The 15,704-nt window shown below is 40.1% G+C and overlaps 2 protein-coding genes across 2 annotated transcripts; one reads left to right on the top strand and one right to left on the bottom strand.

The window, feature by feature from the left end:
* The first annotated feature begins 3,876 nt into the window (after positions 1 to 3,876).
* cdkn3 (cyclin dependent kinase inhibitor 3) lies at positions 3,877 to 7,394 on the top strand. The gene is made up of 8 exons (XM_080784654.1): positions 3,877 to 3,919; positions 4,983 to 5,079; positions 5,169 to 5,224; positions 5,303 to 5,347; positions 5,747 to 5,969; positions 6,740 to 6,771; positions 6,926 to 7,029; positions 7,163 to 7,394. Exons 2-8 carry the CDS (start codon positions 5,003 to 5,005, stop codon positions 7,250 to 7,252), a joined length of 627 nt encoding a protein of 208 aa, XP_080640780.1. The 5' UTR covers positions 3,877 to 3,919; positions 4,983 to 5,002; the 3' UTR covers positions 7,253 to 7,394.
* Positions 7,395 to 7,820: 426 nt separating this feature from the next.
* On the bottom strand, positions 7,821 to 15,455 carry cnih1 (cornichon family member 1). Its single transcript, XM_080784657.1, has 5 exons — positions 15,128 to 15,455; positions 13,983 to 14,051; positions 10,689 to 10,801; positions 10,346 to 10,489; positions 7,821 to 9,130 (listed from the first exon to the last, which is right to left on the bottom strand). Exons 1-5 carry the CDS (start codon positions 15,206 to 15,208, stop codon positions 9,103 to 9,105), a joined length of 435 nt encoding a protein of 144 aa, XP_080640783.1. The 5' UTR covers positions 15,209 to 15,455; the 3' UTR covers positions 7,821 to 9,102.
* Between the last annotated feature and the right edge of the window lie 249 nt (positions 15,456 to 15,704).

Here is a 15,704-nt window from a genome sequence, read left to right as displayed (position 1 = left end):
TGTACTGTCCTGTTTTAATTATGATTGATTTTATTGTGTCACTGTACAGCACTTTGTTAAGAAAGGTGCTTTATAAATAAAATTTACTTACTTACTTACACAAGGCAGGTCGCTGGTTTCCGTGGCAAAACATGGCAACGACCCAGTGCGTCTCACAATGTTGTGATTTCTCTGCATGCATGCAATTAAAATGAATGACCACTAGGTGTCGTCAATGCACAGCGTCTGATCAATAGTTGAAATGTCAATTTTGATTGATTGATTGATTGAAATATTTATTAACAGTTTGCAGAATTACAGTAGGCCTACATTTCAAGCACAAACTCAATACAAAGACTGTTAACTGTGAGTGGACGACCCAATTAAGCCTTACACTTACAAATGCCGTACGGTAGGGGCTATAGCCCATGTTCAAAAATGATGAAAAATGAGGATAACATTTTTTTCAAAAATTCAAAAAACGATGGGCTATAACCCATGTTTTTTGAAATTTTGAATTTTCTTCAAATCCTCAAAAATGATGAAAAACGGCGTGCTATAGTATGCCGTACGGTAGGAGCTATAGCCCATGTTCAAAAATGATGAAAAATGAGGATAACATTTTTTTCAAAAATTCAAAAAACGATGGGCTATAACCCATGTTTTTTGAAATTTTGAATTTTCTTCAAATCCTCAAAAATTATGAAAAACGGCGTGCTATAGTATGGTGGCAGGGTTCTAACACACTGAGCCACTGGCTCCAGACAATTCACACTGCTTTTTTGTTTCTTTTGTTCTTCTGTAAACTCATAAAGGTTTTCACACAGTGAGATCAGCCAAAGAGTCTTCAGTAACTCATTTGAACTGCCTAAATCCAGGATTGAACCCAGGACCGATCTTTAAATCTTCAGCCTAACGCTCTACCAACTGAGCTATTTCAGCTTGTAAGTGCCACATCCAGAATGTATTTTTCAATTGATTGTTATTTCCTGAACAAATAAAGTCATACAGTATTTCCCCCAGTGAGATCAGCCTGAGAGTCATAGGGTTGTCTGTACCTCATTTCAACTGCCGACTCCCGGGTTTGAACCAGGGACCTTCAGATCTTTAGTCTAATGCTCTACCAACTGCACTATTTCAGGTTGTAAGTGTCACATCCAGAATATATTTTTCAATTGATTGTTAGTTCTTAAACAAAAAAACTCATAACGTTTTTCACCCAGGAAGATCAGCCTAAGAGTCATAGGGTTTTCTGTACCTCATTTCAACTGCCGAAAGCCGGGATTGAACCAGGGACCTTCAGGTCTTCAGTCAAACGCTCTCCCAACTGAGTACCTCATTTGACCTGCTGAAATCCAGTTCCATTTGTACACTGTCAAAGTCACTAACTAATACTATCAACATCCATCTATTTTGGAGTGATTTTCGTCTTTTTTTTAAATCCTCAAAAATGATGAAAAACGGCATGCTACAGTACCCTAACCCTAACCCTTGATCGTAGGAGATAGTAATGTAGGACTCTACAGATCAAGTGCTATCCAGTCATAAAGTTTGAACACTTGAAGAAACTACTACAGAAAACTGCAGGAAACACTGCATCCTATCTGTAGGAATGAACAATCGACAGCAGGGGACAACAGAAACAGGACGGAAGACAATGAGGGCGGACACAAGTGTGGCCTACATGGGTCACATATAATTCGCCCAGCTGGTACCCACTTAAGGCCCAATCAGATCCCAGTTCAAACCCATATAGGCAAACACAGGTGGCGCACACATGGTTCTGAAATAAAATGGCCTAAAATCCAATTAGAAACCCACGTAAGCCCATATGGGCTAACACGGGTGGGCCCTTTGTGAAAACTGGGTGCACGTCCCACTTGGAACCCATGCCCATAGCCCATGTCAAAACCCAATTGGGCCCAGATGGACATGTTAGCTGGGTATCGGATAATTAGGAAAAACGTGTAGTGAAGACAACCTTAGAGATTTCAGCCACTAGTTGTCCCTCCTGGGGCTTCATGGCCTCTGCATTGACAACACAAACATTTGCAAACATTCAGTAATATGTACATAAAACAGCAAACTGCACAACCTACATGATTTATGTGTTAGTGTCTGTATGCACAGGTCCTTTTCAAGCATAAAACACACTTAGTTAACACTACACAGAGAAAAGCATGTTCCCATACATGTGTATTCACCAAAATGAGAGCGGATTGTAGGCTATATAGTCAGGGATATAGTCACAAAGGAGAAGTCAACCTCATTTTTCTAGTTTAACCTCTTCCTGGGCAAAATAACAGAATAGCTTGGGACAATGTACTTAGTAATAGTGAAAATAAAGGTCAGGTCATTTTTTTGACAAATTTGTATGAGTAGCCTATAGACTATACACACAGTACAATTATCAGTGCTAACTGTGTAGAGTAGACTATGGATATAACAAGTAATAATAGGCCTACTTTTACTAGCAATTTATTTAAACCATTTCTAGTGTTTAAATTGTACCTACTTGGTGACTCCCGTTGCCAGCAACCCTTCTGCTGTGGAAGTGAGCGGCAGCCAAAGAGCTGAACTCTGCAGGGGGAATGACTGGAGCCAAATCCCTTCCTTATAAGTCTAGTGATGTAAGAAGAGAGAGGTCAGCACAAATTAATAGAGAAAAAAGGAAAGGTATCATTATTATATGCCCCATTTTGTATATTAAACAAAATAAGTTACAAATATAATATAATATTATATCTCTGGTCAGCCTAGTCCACTTTTGATCTTCTTTTTTTGTGGATATATTTGAAAGTGTTCCAAGAAAGATATCATCTCAGCCTAAACTGCAAATCGACTGAATAGCCTACAAATGAATAATTGTCTGTCCAAAATAGCAGAGCCTGCACAAAGAGTTTGGTCGCCCGTGTCTCTTGAACATAGAATGAAGTGCTGGTGGTAAACGTGAAACAATTTCTTCTATAGGTGCTCATCATCATAGGCTCATACTTTCCTCCCTAAAATAGATGACACCATCATCCAAAGAAGACAGAGAACGCTGGTAATTAAAGCATAAAAGAAAGTGACCCCACTATAAAACAACTCACCTCAGTTAGCTCTTCAGTATTGCATCTCTCTAATCATTTGAAACAATCCAATAAAGCATATTGTGGTAATCTCGAACGTCCGTAAACGCCTTTAGATTAATTTGCGCTGGCTGGCTGGTAGAAGAGGTAGGTGGCGTGGCGGCGCGTTTAGCTGTGTGCTGCATTGAGAGGACAGGACGCAGCAGATGCCCTCTGTCTCCTGGCAGTGGGCAACTGTGCACGTCGCTGTCTCTGCCTGAGAGAGAGATGTGCTGCTGAGCTGTGTGTAGAATAGACCTCATTCATTCTATTCCATTTGTCGGCATAGATAGTAGGCTATTTTACACTGGCAGGCAATCAAATCACATTATGTTTGCTGAATGTATAGCACAGGCCACATGCTATATGTTCTGTGTTTTAATTCTGTAATTTTAATTTAAAATGTCACACATGTCACCTCAGCACTTTCATATTAAATAATTAGCCAGTTACCACCTTCTAAATTAAAATAACAAATAGTAACTTTCTGAGTAAAAAAAAAGGGGGGATGAGTTTTGCATGTTCTAAAACTTTTGTTTTAAATATATTTACTTGACCGACTTTGCGGAGATAAATAGGCTTATAGGCAACTACCGGTACGCCAAAAAACAGTCTTCATCACAGAGGTATGCTACGGGGCCGCATCGCAGCCGGGCCATGTAGGACGATACTTCCAGCGCGCTCAATGTTGACTTGTTTTGCAAATGGGTGTGGCTATGGGCTATGCTTGACACTGGTTGGCTTGGTAGTTTTGAATCGAAAGAGCAGCAGCAGAACGACTTCTGTATTTCATAACGAAACAGTGAAGTGGACTGTCACTGAATTCACTGGTAAGACATGTTTCCTGGTAGCTTCGTGCTGAGTAAATGATCGTTTCTTGTTGCCAATGTGGAAAACAGAACTGAAATAATTTTTCATTTATCCATTTTACTGCCAAGCCAAGCCACTAAATCGGAGTCAAAACTATTTATTAGTAGCCATTAGCCCAAGCTAGCGGTAGCCAATCAGTAGCAGTCAGCGTGTGCGAGGGATTACATTTTGGAGAAATAACCTTGTTATTAACTTATATACTTGTGCATTGATGTAACCACTTTTTGCGTTTTACACTTTTATGTCTGATTGTAGATTAGCCCCATATGTTCCCTCTCCCTACGCTCATTCTGTAGCTCCGAGATGAGGTCACACACTGGGCCCCTCCCACCGCGTTTCAGAAACGGCGCAAGTTTCCGCTATGTAAGTCTCTTACCCTGACGCCACGATTAATCCAAACGTGAAGGGGACGTGAAGGGTTTACATTAATTCAATCATAACAACGCCCAAGAAAATCCAACTAGAGATTTGAACCGAGCCTTTACGTCCCGTATTTTGTCAGTCGCTTCCATGTTTATCAAGGAAGTTGAAAAGCTTTAGCGCCTCCCCGGCGCCTCCCCTGGTCGAAATTTCCAACTGACTTCAGTTCACTCGACATGCACACGCACACTTCCTTGATAAACATGGAAGCGACTGACAAAATACGGGACGTAAAGGCTCGGTTCAAATCTCTAGTTGGATTTTCTTGGGCGTTGTTATGGTTGAATTAATGTAAACCCTTCACGTCCCCTTCACGTTTGGATTAATCGTGGCGTCAGGGTAAGAGACTTACATAGCGGAAACTTGCGCCGTTTCTGAAACGCGGTGGGAGGGGCCCAGTGTGTGACCTCATCTCGGAGCTACAGAATGAGCGTAGGGAGAGGGAACATATGGGGCTAATTGTAGATACGCTATTTTCGGCCGGGGAGGGAAAGAATATCGCATACTGTACTGTCCAAAACATTGCTGCATTGGAAAGTGGTTAAGTGAGATACAGCTGTAAAGTGTAAATCATCCATTTCTTCTCTATCACCCTGCTGTCAGCCTTGCATCGCACTGCAGCTATGAGGACAAGTGAATTTGACTCATCTGATGAGGAAGATGTTGGAGAGGAGCAGCTCACACCATTCCAGATCTCTTGGTATTGCAAATGTTTTTGGTGTGTTTCTATTTTAAATCCAGAGAATCTTCCACAGATTGTGTTAATGGGCATTTAATTTTGTCTCCAAGGTTATCTTTGTCCATAGTGGAGTGTTCCCAGTTTCTTGGTATCTGTCCCTTACCAGGTGAAGTGAGATTTACTACAGTTGTTCTTAAATCTTGATTCATTCATTCGTTCATTAATTTGTTTGATCTGATTTTAGGATGCAGATTTAAAGATATCAGAAGAAATCTCCAAAGAGACATAGGTAAAAAATACCATATGAATTGCTTGTTATCTCTCCTATGGCACAACATCAACACACAGCATGGAATTGGGGACAAAATCTTATCCAACGACAACAAAATATAGAATTTTTTATGGGTCTGAAAGGCATAATCTCATCAAATGGTGGTCCGTGACCGTGGCTCAAATGCTGAATAAATAATGGGCCTTGATGTGAAAACCGTTGAAAACCACTGTTTTAGACCAATCAGATTTTCCCTCAAATTGTACAGTGTAGATGGGCCTCCCAGAAATAGAAAAATTGGGGGATCCTTGGCCTGCCTAATGCATATCAAACTGGGAAACTTTGAAATTAGAAATTTGGAGAACCACACATTGTTGTATACCAGTACATCACTTTTGCCTCACATCTCATCCACAGAGGAGCTTCAGAACCAAGGGGTGCAGGATGTGTTTGTTTTGTGCACCAGAGGGGAGCTTCACAAGTACAGGGTCCCCTCCCTCCTGGAGGCGTACCGCCAGCGGGGCTTCAGTGTGCACCACATGCCCTTCCCAGACGGCTGCCCCCCAGAGATGGAGCAGTGCTGGCAGATCCTAGAGCAGCTGCAGTTGAACCTGCAGAACAACAGGAAGACTGTGATCCAGTGAGTTTGTTCACACTTGCTCTAAACCAGTGGTTCTCCAAGCTCTTTGATTTGATTTCCAGGACCACCATAACTAGCCTCAGGAACTGCTTATGATGATAAGAGCGTCCCTCACAAATAATGAACAAAATGCTACACCCTCAAATGTTTTGTTCTATCAAATGCATCATTATAATTAGCTCCCACTTAGCAACACATCTCCCCAAAGCTTATTTTTTTTTAATAATAATGAAAATAAATAACAAACTAATCAAGCTGGTCTCTTCAATTCAGCAGCACCATGTTGTAAAGCACAAATGTCCCACCCTGGCACCAATAACAGTATATTTTATATCATGTCTGTGGACTACTCCCATTCAACAGCACCAGTTGCAGATAGGAGCACAAACACCCAAGTTATACCTCGTTGCATATAGAGAAAAAAAAAAAAAAAAAATCCCGATCGATCCCTACCATTTGGAATCCCCTCAAGGAACCCTGAGGGGGTTAGTATTACTTTTTATGGTATTTATAGTATTTTACTCTTATTGTACTGTCTGCCTCAAGAATGTATGGCTGTGTGTTTTGTTTTTGTGTTCCATCTTAGTTATACTTATATTATATGATACTATGTTATAGTTGTGAGAGCAGGAGTACACCACCACTATAGGATACCATTGTCCCATAATGAGGGACGGGTATTCCCACAAGAAACCTCTTTTTCTTAGATTGACACAATGTGACTCCGCTTTACATTTGTACTCAAAAGGATTTTATACTTCTTCCCTCAGCTGTTACGGAGGCCTGGGACGCTCTGGACTAAGTAAGACTTAATTGCTGTATACAGTTTAAACATTGGTTCAGTCTTGTGAACATTATCCGACAGGGTGTGAAGTTTGACTTGACAGTACAAAATACTGCATTTCCTACTTTTTAATGTGTTGTGAATGATAACAGCCCACATCTCCTACATTTAGTTGCTGCGTGTTTGCTGCTGCAGCTGTCTGTTACCATGACGCCAAACAAGGCCATAGAGATCCTCAGGGAGCTCAGAGGAGGTGGAGCGATACAAACAGTCAAGGTGAATGATACTTGATGAACCTTCAGCTAAAATGTTGTTGATGGCATGGTATGTGGGTATCTGTGTACCTAAATGCTTTAAAATTGAATGTGTAACATTTTGTTGATAATTTCTGAATTTTATTGTCCTACAGCAATATAACTTCCTGCACGAGTTTCGTGAAAAGTACTCCGCCTACCAAGAAAGCAAGGACGTTCCAACAGACAGATCAGTGTCCCGGTGATCACTGTCCTTCATGGAAGGGAGTGGAAATACCAGATCACTTTCCAGCTTGTGTGAAATAACTGTTCATTTATGACTGCACTTTAAAAGAAGTCTTAATATATTATTGTCCACCTCCCCCCCCTCAATTAATGTGCATTGCTTTTGATCCCAATAAAATAATTTCATCCTAACTTCCAGTTGTGGTCATATAGTCAAACAGTATAATTGTAACTTCTATCAAAAAAGGCTACAGCTATATTCTACAGACTTAAACAAGTCTTCGTGGGATTAGTTGAAAATTTAAGTTATTTTTTTACAGTAGACATGAAATATTTACATGACACTTTTCCCTCGTACTGTTAATTATTTTCCAGATAGGTGAAAAAACTACTCCCTGTCCACTTTATCTAAAAGAAAGTTAATGTATACCAGCTAAATGTGGCACTGCTATGTTGATTGTAAAGTGTAACAGCCATAGACAAATTAATTTAGCTGGTAGTAGTAATTAACCCATCTAGATTTGTTTCAACAGGAATCTTCTCTAAAATCATGTACCGGTATGTGAAATATTAGTCTTCAAAATATCGTACAGTGAAATGGGTTTATTTGGATTCATCGCAATTAAAATTCATTCCCCTGATGACATGGTGGGATCTAAATTCAAAACATTAAAGTAAAATGTGATAATGTTCATCCCTTTCCCCGATACATTTACAAGTAGGAAAATGGCAATAAATATTTTCAATTTCAACTAATTGTCTAAAGATTAAATTTCACTATTCTGGATTTGATGTAGAAAACACACAAATGTGTATAACACCTGAAAGAAAGTACAAAAACTTTAACATCAAATAAATAAAACACTGGAGTTTCTAATGCAATTGGAATATGATGTTAAAAATGTTTGACGAAAGTCAAAAAGTACAGTCGACAGGCACAACAGACTTTTGTCTATCAAAGCGCAAAATGAGGACCATGAAGGACCTGCTAATCCAGAAAACACTGATTCTACCTTTTCATTTAGCATGGTTTTATAGTAAGGTATACCTTCTAAAGAGAATTACATTTCACATTACATGGATATTTCTACATGGGGATGTTAAGTATGTTGTGACACAAAAAAACATTGCCACAGATGTAGGGTTGATATTTCAATGCCATTTCAATATGATCCAAGGAAACATGAAAAAGGTATTAAATATTTTGCAAACTTAACTCAATGACAACCATACAGATTGTCCTAGTGCAACACTTCAGAGTGATAACCCCCACACAAGTTTTGTGTAAATCTGTTCCAAAAAATGAATCTTAAAGCATATGGAGGCATTGGTGTAAAATTCTGATTTAAAATTCTGTATTTAGTCAATAAATCACATGGCATAAGATTTCTCTTACAGCGTGGAAACTATTTCACTGAAAATACTAAATGCAGTTAAGCACACAGGCCACAATCTCGCTGATAATGCACACTTAAAAACAAAATCTATGTAGTAAACAGTCGAAGAGTAGGACATTTTATTTTTGAGTCCGAGCATCAAATCACCACACCAGAAGAATAAATGAAACAAAACAAACTTTAAGTCCAGGCTTTGTTGATGATCTTCCATACGTATGCGTAGAATTATGAGGAATGGTGTGACAAAGATTACTCTTTTAAAAAGGGCTAATGTTTCTGAAATGACACGCCATATGGTGGTATCGTGGGGGCAGGGAGAGGGAGTCAGTCGAGAGTTCATCCTCTTGTAAATGGTGACTTGTGTTCTGCTGAAATGTCAGTCTCCAGCAGGTCCAGGTTCCAGCACCAGCCACTAAGAGCATAGTGTTTGGTCATCTACTGTACATGCAGGTCCTTTTCCATCGTCGTTCGCTTTAAGAGCTCACCAGAACATAAATCATCCTATAGACAAACAGAAAATTGGTAAATAGATCAGATGACCTTCTAGTTCTTATGGTTTGACATCGTATCAGGTAGTACCACTGAGAAAAGTATGGAACCAACTAAACAGTGAATCAGTCAATCAAAATCAATGTTTCTCTGCTTGAAGAATGACTTAAGTGGTTCAAATTACTTGTGGGGTGAAGACTTGGCCAGTGTAACTTTTACAGTGGAAGCAACTAGGGATTATTTAGAATTGTCAACTGTTTAACTGATGTGAAGCTGATATTGTGCATGCAAGAATAAACCTCTCATATGTACTAAATGGTTGTCATTTTAGTGGGTTACACTACTACAGGCTCACAGCATTTGTCCATAAATAGTACATTTTAATAATTAAACTAGAAATGTGTAACATTTGTAGAAGCCATTCTCACTGTTTCGTTTGTATATTATTGGTATCATGATTGTTGTAGTTGTTATTTAGCATCATTTGGTATTAGTTTGATTACTTTATTGGATTATTTCTGGGCACCAAGAAACCAGGCCTAATTGACAGCCAGGGTATTAAGTAGGCCTGGGTGATTGGGGAACGATATGCACCTTGGTTGACAAACGTTTTTACCAGAATCATGAGAGCCAGAGAAAAGCCACCCCATAACTAAAGCCGTTAAACTAAAGCTGTAAATGCACTTTTGTGGATCAAGATAAGTAAATATCCTAATCCTAACATTCAACTTGTGGACAATCTGTTTCTTTCGCCTGCGTACAACTAAAAGTCAAGGTGCATCAGTTTTGTTTGGAACCGACAAATAGCTACTTCAACATTAACTGCCAAATTAATTATTTGCCACCAGTGTTTTTCAGTGAAGACCCACGTGATTCGTGATGTGAACCCAATTTAAAATAAATGTTGTAACCGTGATCATCGGTTCTTTAGTTATGGGCCGTAGAATAAAGCTTGTTTTGACCAAAAACATAATCTGATCATCCAAATGCATTTTCTAAATCTGATAATGTTGAGGTGGAATTTTCAATTTCGGTTAATTTGTATCTGTCTCTACGCAACCTAGAACCATTCATACGTTGGCAAAGAGCGCGGTCTATCAAACCACAAAGACCACATGATGGAGATCTCAGTCATCGGCGGTGAAGCGTTGGATTAGATTTGGCATAGATGTATCAATGGCATTGAATGCAGCAGAACGAGTACCAAGCACAAACTCATGTACACACCCATAGAGATAGTAGAAGAATGACAAAAGGTAGAAAGCCAGTTTGCACCAGCCCTCCTTTTGACAGTATGCAAGGATGTCAGCATTCATGATGGTTGTAGGGTCATACAGTCCTGGACCGCTCATCACTGGTCTGCTCATATACCTGGATTATATTTGGGGGGGGGGGGGGGGGGGGGGGAAGGTGAATATGAGTATTAATCATTGTTGATGTTTAGTGGAAATTGCTGATGTTTAGTGGACATGGGCTAACCAATAGCTGAAACTGATAATAATCCTCCACTCAAAAAACTGACTAAACTGATACAAATGCATATGTATTCCTTCAGGGGTACGACGCCCACCTCCAGACGTGGTACGCTAGCAGTGGCATGTTGAGGCCAAGGGTGAGCCACTCTGCAGCGCAGAAGAACATCACACAGAAGAAGACATGGATGAGGTACTCTGGGAGGACAAGCTGAAAAGCAAGAGAAGCAAACATTAGGATGTTAGAATGTTAGGAACAAATGTGGATGTCCCTGATTAACTTCTACTCAACTCATTCTAAACAATTTCCCTGTAGAAAAACATGCTTTTATGGCCCGGACGGTTAGCTCAACCGTCTGGGCACCTAGGCTGCTGAGCCAGCCTGGCGGTGTGCCGTGGGTTCGACTCCCGATCCCGACGGCCTTTGCCAGGTGTCTTCCCCCATCTCTCTCCCCATTTCCTGTCAGACTACTTTCAGCCTATCAATAAAGGCAGAAAAAGCTTTTATTTAATTTCCAGTTCCTATGTATGGGCTCAAAATAAATGAATGCAAATTGATCAACCAGCACATTTGGGGGGAAAAGGAGAGAGGGGAGAGAAACCAAGGAAATTTTGCTAGCAGTCATACAAGCCTAGGTCCAAATGTAAAAGCTAACAGATAGATATATCTAAATATGGCAAGTACATTTATAGAATAAGAAATATGTAGGCGTAGTCTTGATTTATAACTCCATTTCTAATGGCTTGCCTGTAGTCTTCTGAACTGGTTCTACCATTCTTATACATATTATGTAACAACGGCGCTAACAGGTGACAAACTGGTTGAACTTTCAGTGCTCCATCATGCACCGTTAGAGCTGACACATGTGACAACATGCATTATTAGCTCTGACCACAGATGCTGGAGGGGGGGGGGGGGGGGGGGAATTCAGCCTAAAGACACTGGTGCATTTCAACAATTTTCTGCACTGAGAACACACTAAGGACAATCTCATATCCTCAGAAGCAGCCATAGGGCAACATACTGCAGGTTACCATGCTATTATGTTGACTAGTGGTCTTGATGCAGCAGCCTGCCTCAAGGTGACAGTCAGCGCTAGTGTGGGGATTGAGGAGGGGGGCAGATGGAGTCACCACATGGAAGCCATGCATTCAAATAGAGCAGAGGGCATGGTGTGCAGGGGACAACCAAAAGCCCACAGATGGAGAGGTGAGGGGATGTGTCAGAGTAGGAGGAAAGCACAGGGAGTCGGGCTGGCATGTTGAAATCCTGCACTGTGTTGCCAAATGTAAAACATTTGATTACCAGGTTTAAAATAGAAGTGCTGATTGAGTATAAAATAAAAGACTGGCCAAAACTTCCAAGTTATTGCAGGGAGAGACTCTTTGAGTAGAAATAAAACGGGATATTTAACTGAAAACTCCTCCCACTATTGAAATCACTAACCAATCAGTGCTCACTTATACTGCTGAGCTAGGGAGTGTTGAGAATCTGCCATCTGTTCCACACCCCAGGTGATTTATAGCCAAAGACCTGTATTTCTGGCTCAATTTTGCTAATTGTTCTATCAAATGTCTGCACTACGTAACTACTATGAACCGTTTTTCAATTAGCTCTGTAATTAAATGTAAATCAAACTGCAGTTGGCATAAAGTTGAACATTATCCAGTCCCAGGATAAACAAGACTGGTAAATTAACCTATTCTTAACTGCTAACCAAGTGGGGAAATGTTCATTTCTGAGGTGAATTTTAAAAGGATTGTGAAATCAGACTGGGACTGGTATGAAGTTACTGTAGCCCCATTTGTACTTACAAGTAATGCCTGGTTGGCAGTTGTTGGCAAGTTACTATTAACTTGCATTAATACAACACTATGCAAACAAAGGGTAGGTTGTAATAAGATCATGCATTTTCTGAGCATTTGCAAGTCTTTTCAGTTAACACCTGTACTTTGAAGTTTGAACATCAATAACATTGGATGAGTAGAACGTCATGAGTTGCAAGTTAACAGTACATTCCAATGCTTTTGATGAGCACCGTGGCCTCTGCTAAACATAAAGTAACATCAGATCAACACAGAATGCATCATCTTTCTCAACATTGCTCGGCATCACTTCAGGACTTAAATATCTGGTACAAAAAAAAAGCATACATCTATAAATGAACGCCCGGCAGCACTGTTTAATGCAATGTATTTGTCCGAGTTGCAAGTATTGTTTGTTGAATTACTCATGACAAAGTTGTAAAAGTCAACTACCGGTATATTTATGTACATAACATAAACAAGCAGCCCGCTAGCAAACAATTCACTATAGTTCTTTGTTTCAATCATTTTGTTATAATTTTTCACAATTATATTACCTGATTATCTTCTTAGTTTGAAATTACCTGATCATATCATATTACCTGATCATCTACTAGTTTGAAACTCAATACCGTCATATGCATTCATCTGTCGCGCAAATTATCAAAACATTAGAAAGTAGGCTAGCCGGCGTATCAGATTGTGAAAATATAATAATAAATGAAAGAACTAGTGTATTGTCTGCGTGTGCTGCTTGCTTATTTTACGGACATACATACTGTTGACTTTTACAACTTTGTCATGAGTAATTCAACAAAAAATACATATAACCCGCACAAATAAATTGCATTAAACAGCGCTGCCGGGCGGGTCCTTGCGCAACCACTCCGTCATTTAGATATATGCAAAAAAAGAGAGGAAAAACAAAAGGGACAATTAAGTGCACATGATAATTTCCAAACATTTCACAGAGCTGAACGTCAATATCATGTAGCATATAGTAAAAAAAAAAAAAGTAATGCCCACCAAATAATAAATAATGGTACAAAATACCAATTTAACAAAAAGCCCAAATTGTGGTCGGATACAATAAATACTATTGAAAGAGTTTAAGGCTTCAGACACCGGCCTGATGCCTTCTAATCCTAATCTGAGCCACAGTCTCCTGAGATTAGTTGACTGAAAAGACATTTGCAAACACTCCCCCGTGCAAAATGACATATTGCAGACTGAATTTTACTTGAACGGGCATTTGAGATCAAAGATTGGTACAAACCTTTAATGCAATTTTGACTCTTTTTATCTTTTTGACCTTTTCAATTGTCTTTTTGCCGACAACAAAAGGTGTAAAAAAGGCAGATTAGAAAAAACAAAAATGCGTTAGAGTTTCACATCTGACAAGATCACGCTTGATTAATTACAGGCAGGTATTCAGCATAACAGTGCAGATAAATTAATTGAAAGTTTGGTCAGCGGATAAACTCATCCCTTAAAAAAAACCCACACACTTTTCACAAAGCATTTCACATGCAGTCAAAGAGCCAATGCGGAGTCAGTGTTACTGTTATGTACAATATAACACTTACCGGATTTAATGTGTTACATTGATCTATAGGATTCTTGTAGTCAGTCTTCAGCTCATCGAATGCTATTATCTGGGGGGGGGGGGGGGGGGGGGATTGCAATGTTAGTAACAGTTTGTACAAGCATACCTTAAAAACGTTTTTATTTTTTTAAACAGTGTTGGGCAAATTACGTGCTATTATCTGTACTGCTTGCTGGATATCAGAGTAAATGATGCAACTTCAAGAACAGCCCAATAAGCTTTAGAATAGAGAATCTTTATATAGTCAGACGTGTCTAAAGTAAGTTCCATATCCACCATATGGACGCGTCACATGGCCAGACGGTGTTTATATTGTGTGAACAAATATTTATTCATGGTAATACTTTAACAGTTTACATTTAAGCAATTATAACATACGGAATATGACAACATATTGTCCGTTATAGTACAACGGGAAGGAAACTGATGACCGCTTCCCCATGTTATTTCAGGATCAAGTTATAGAAGCTTGCAGTTTTCTGGCTAAGCAAACATGGCAAAACACCTGCTTGTGCGATATGTCATAATGTGCCTGAGTAGGCAGTTGACATTATTACAGTGTCACAACAATGGTGGCCTAGTACTGCTAGCCTAGCCCACGAAAGAGACAGACAGGGTGTGTGCCATTCATTCTACGGCTGCGTGTCAAACTGCGCAGCCGCTTACATTGCCTTCAGTCGAGTCTATGGTCCACTACTGCTCTATGGTCCATCCACTTGCTCTAAAGATCAGCGGCGAGCTGCTCAAACGCTCGACAAAAAGCCGTATTTTCAAACTCGGAATTACGTCGTTTTTTTGGTCGAGTGACAAACGAGGCTAACGCTAGCAGCCTCTCTGCCATATGACAGCAACGTCCCCCCTGCTAGCTAACAACTAGCTAATGCTTGACGGATGCTCGCACCATATAGCAGATCTAAAAGCTCACACCGCGTCGCAGTGAAACGTGCATGTGGGCTTGTAGATCTGCTATTTCCAGTGCGCGACACCGGCACAAAGAGTATAAATCGCACTGAACGGACTAGCCTAACGTTATCACACACCCACATTACTGCGTAGGCTCATTCGGTATTGTTATTATAGCGACATTAACACATCGACTATCACATATTCATCTTGTGTACTTACATGCCAAATTGCGAAGAAGATTAGGGCTGCCGTGAGCAACAGCGCAAGCATATAACAAAAGGCCGCGAATGTGAACGCCATTTTTCCTGCAGGCAGCTCCGCTAAGCTTGTTGCTGCTGTCCTGCCTGGCTGGTTTGTACTGTAGTGATTTTGATTTGAGATCTGTCACTGGTGTGTCGTCACACCGTTGTTTGATTACAGACACCGCGAGACACGCAAGGGTGGCGTTTAATATTGTTGCGTTCACACCATAGACTGTAATAAAAAAAATAGGTTCACACCGGCAGATTAAACGATGTAGTCTCTACCATTAATTGTCAATGGAAGCCTGCGACATGACGTTGCAAAGACGCAATGATGCATGTAGCTGCTCCAAATAAACTCACAATGCGTCTTTGCATCGTTTCCGTGTGAACACACTTACGTATACGATGACGTCACAGACAAGTCGGAAGTTAGGAAGCAAAGAAGAAAACAAGCGTCAGGGCATTTGTAGCTAGCTACTAGTAATACTTAACGTGGGAATAATAACGTGAACCAAAACGAACGCTCCCCGGGTACGCACATCCCTATGTTT

Source organism: Protomyctophum bolini (genome assembly GCF_963924005.1).
Source record: "Protomyctophum bolini genome assembly, chromosome: 15".
NCBI lineage: Eukaryota > Metazoa > Chordata > Actinopteri > Myctophiformes > Myctophidae > Protomyctophum > Protomyctophum bolini.
This window is presented reverse-complemented; position numbering and strand designations above follow the sequence as displayed.

Excerpts from the sequence above, each read along its gene's own strand:
- cdkn3 (XM_080784654.1), top strand. The coding sequence starts at position 5,003 with ATGAGGACAAGTGAATTTGACTCATCTGATGAGGAAGATGTTGGAGAG. Across the intron at positions 5,080-5,168 it reads ACACCATTCCAGATCTCTTG|GTTATCTTTGTCCATAGTGG; the intron begins GTATTGCAAATG and ends TTTGTCTCCAAG. Across the intron at positions 5,348-5,746 it reads AAATCTCCAAAGAGACATAG|AGGAGCTTCAGAACCAAGGG; the intron begins GTAAAAAATACC and ends TCTCATCCACAG.
- cnih1 (XM_080784657.1), bottom strand. The coding sequence starts at position 15,208 with ATGGCGTTCACATTCGCGGCCTTTTGTTATATGCTTGCGCTGTTGCTC. Across the intron at positions 10,802-13,982 it reads AATGTAACACATTAAATCCG|CTTGTCCTCCCAGAGTACCT; the intron begins GTAAGTGTTATA and ends CTTGCTTTTCAG. Across the intron at positions 10,490-10,688 it reads CTAGCGTACCACGTCTGGAG|GTATATGAGCAGACCAGTGA; the intron begins GTGGGCGTCGTA and ends AATATAATCCAG.